This window comes from Cariama cristata, unplaced genomic scaffold (genome assembly GCF_000690535.1).
Source record: "Cariama cristata isolate BGI_N322 unplaced genomic scaffold, ASM69053v1 scaffold7976, whole genome shotgun sequence".
In the NCBI taxonomy this organism is placed as follows: Eukaryota; Metazoa; Chordata; class Aves; order Cariamiformes; family Cariamidae; genus Cariama; species Cariama cristata.
The window spans coordinates 6781-8349 of record NW_009622653.1 but is presented as its reverse complement, the minus strand read 5'-3'; the positions used below and the strand labels follow the sequence as shown (position 1 = coordinate 8349).

General features: G+C 45.3%; 1 protein-coding gene across 1 annotated transcript; it reads left to right on the top strand.

The window, feature by feature from the left end:
* Positions 1 to 261: 261 nt before the first annotated feature.
* On the top strand, positions 262 to 1125 carry LOC104163405 (probable G-protein coupled receptor 141). The gene has a single exon (XM_009702409.1). It carries the CDS (start codon positions 262 to 264, stop codon positions 1123 to 1125), a length of 864 nt encoding a protein of 287 aa, XP_009700711.1.
* Positions 1126 to 1569: the final 444 nt, after the last annotated feature.

The window sequence follows — 1569 nt, the reverse complement described above, 5'->3', positions numbered from 1 at the left end:
CTCATAATTACATATAAAATGTGGTTTTAGCACTGAGAGGCATGAGTTATTGCTGTCACATACAGTATGGCAACAGTTATAAGGTTGTATACTACATGGGATAACATCATTTCAAATGCAATTCAGTAAAATGTCCCTTCATGAATCTGTCCCTTCATGAATTCCATAGTTAACAATAAAGGCAGCAACAAAGAAGGAACGTCTATCTTTAAAATTCCCATTTTTCACTTTCAGTGACCTTTGAAAGAGGAGCTTAGGAGGATGCCTAACAGCAGTGTAACCCAGCAGAACCATTCCTCCAACGAGACGCTGCTGGAAACCTCAGAGCGGCTCCACGCCATTCTCATAGCCCTGTACATCATCGACCTGGCTGGCGGCACCCTCGGCATCATCATGATGTCCCATCAGTTGTTTCGACGGCGATCACAATCTGTGATGACCATTATCATCAGCAGCCTCCTGGTGCTCCACACCGTTATGCTACTCAGCATCCCCTTCCGCCTCAGCTATTACATTTTACGGGAATGGAAATTTGGGAGGTTTGCCTGCAAGCTAGCAAGCGCCATCATCTACCTCCACATGTACACCACCTTCACTTTTTACGTGGCTATAATCATAATACGCCTTTTCCGACTCGAGTTTAGCAAGTGCTCCACTACAACCTGGGTGGGTGCTGTCTGGCTGGTGGGAGCACTGGTCATCACGCCTCTTCTACTCTCATATTATGGCAGCTCTAAGACGTACCGCTCCTCCGAATGCTTTCAGTTCCACAAGGAGATGCAAGAGGTGCCCATGGTGATCATAAACTACTGCTTGGTTGGGATTTTGGTGGCGGTTTGTGCTGTGCTCACCGTAATCCAGTTGTCTGTGATCTGTAGGCTGGCTGTGAAATACTGGCCTGACATCAACTCCCACATGGAATTCAGGGCTCAGGCAAAGAGTTTCTTCTTCATCTTGGTAACTTTAGTGTGCTTTATGCCTCATCATGTGTTCAGAGTATATTACATCCAAAACTGCCACCTGGATAAAGACCATAAACTACTCCCATACAACGAAATTTTTTTAGCTTTAACAGCAATGTGCTGCTTGGATATGTTGTGCTTCATAGCAGGAATAGCCCGCTGAAGTGTGAACTACCAGGAAATCCAGCTGCAGTGTGTCAATACTGGCTTTTGGCAGAAATAAAACTGTGTCAGGACTTTGCTGAGCTAGGGAGACCGCTGAGTTTTCGGCATGGCTGTATAGGTCTGTAGCATCGTTTGGCTTTTGCAGACCGGTAAGATCCATCTTTCAGAAGCTGCTGGTTTTTTATCTTCTCTCTTGAAGGCAGACACATGAGTCTTACTCTAGTCTTTGGCCGAAGAGTCATGCCCTGAAACTTCATTAAGATTTTCCTCGGCTGTTCCTCTCTAACAATTACAGCACGAGTATCCGTTCCTTTCTATTTTTTCCTCAAAGTATCTCAGTAACAACGACCCACTGTGGCCAAGAAGTTGTCCACTCCGAAAGTCTAACAACTTCTTCTGGAAATTGTGATGCTGAAGGGAAGAGATGGAAGAAAGAAATCCC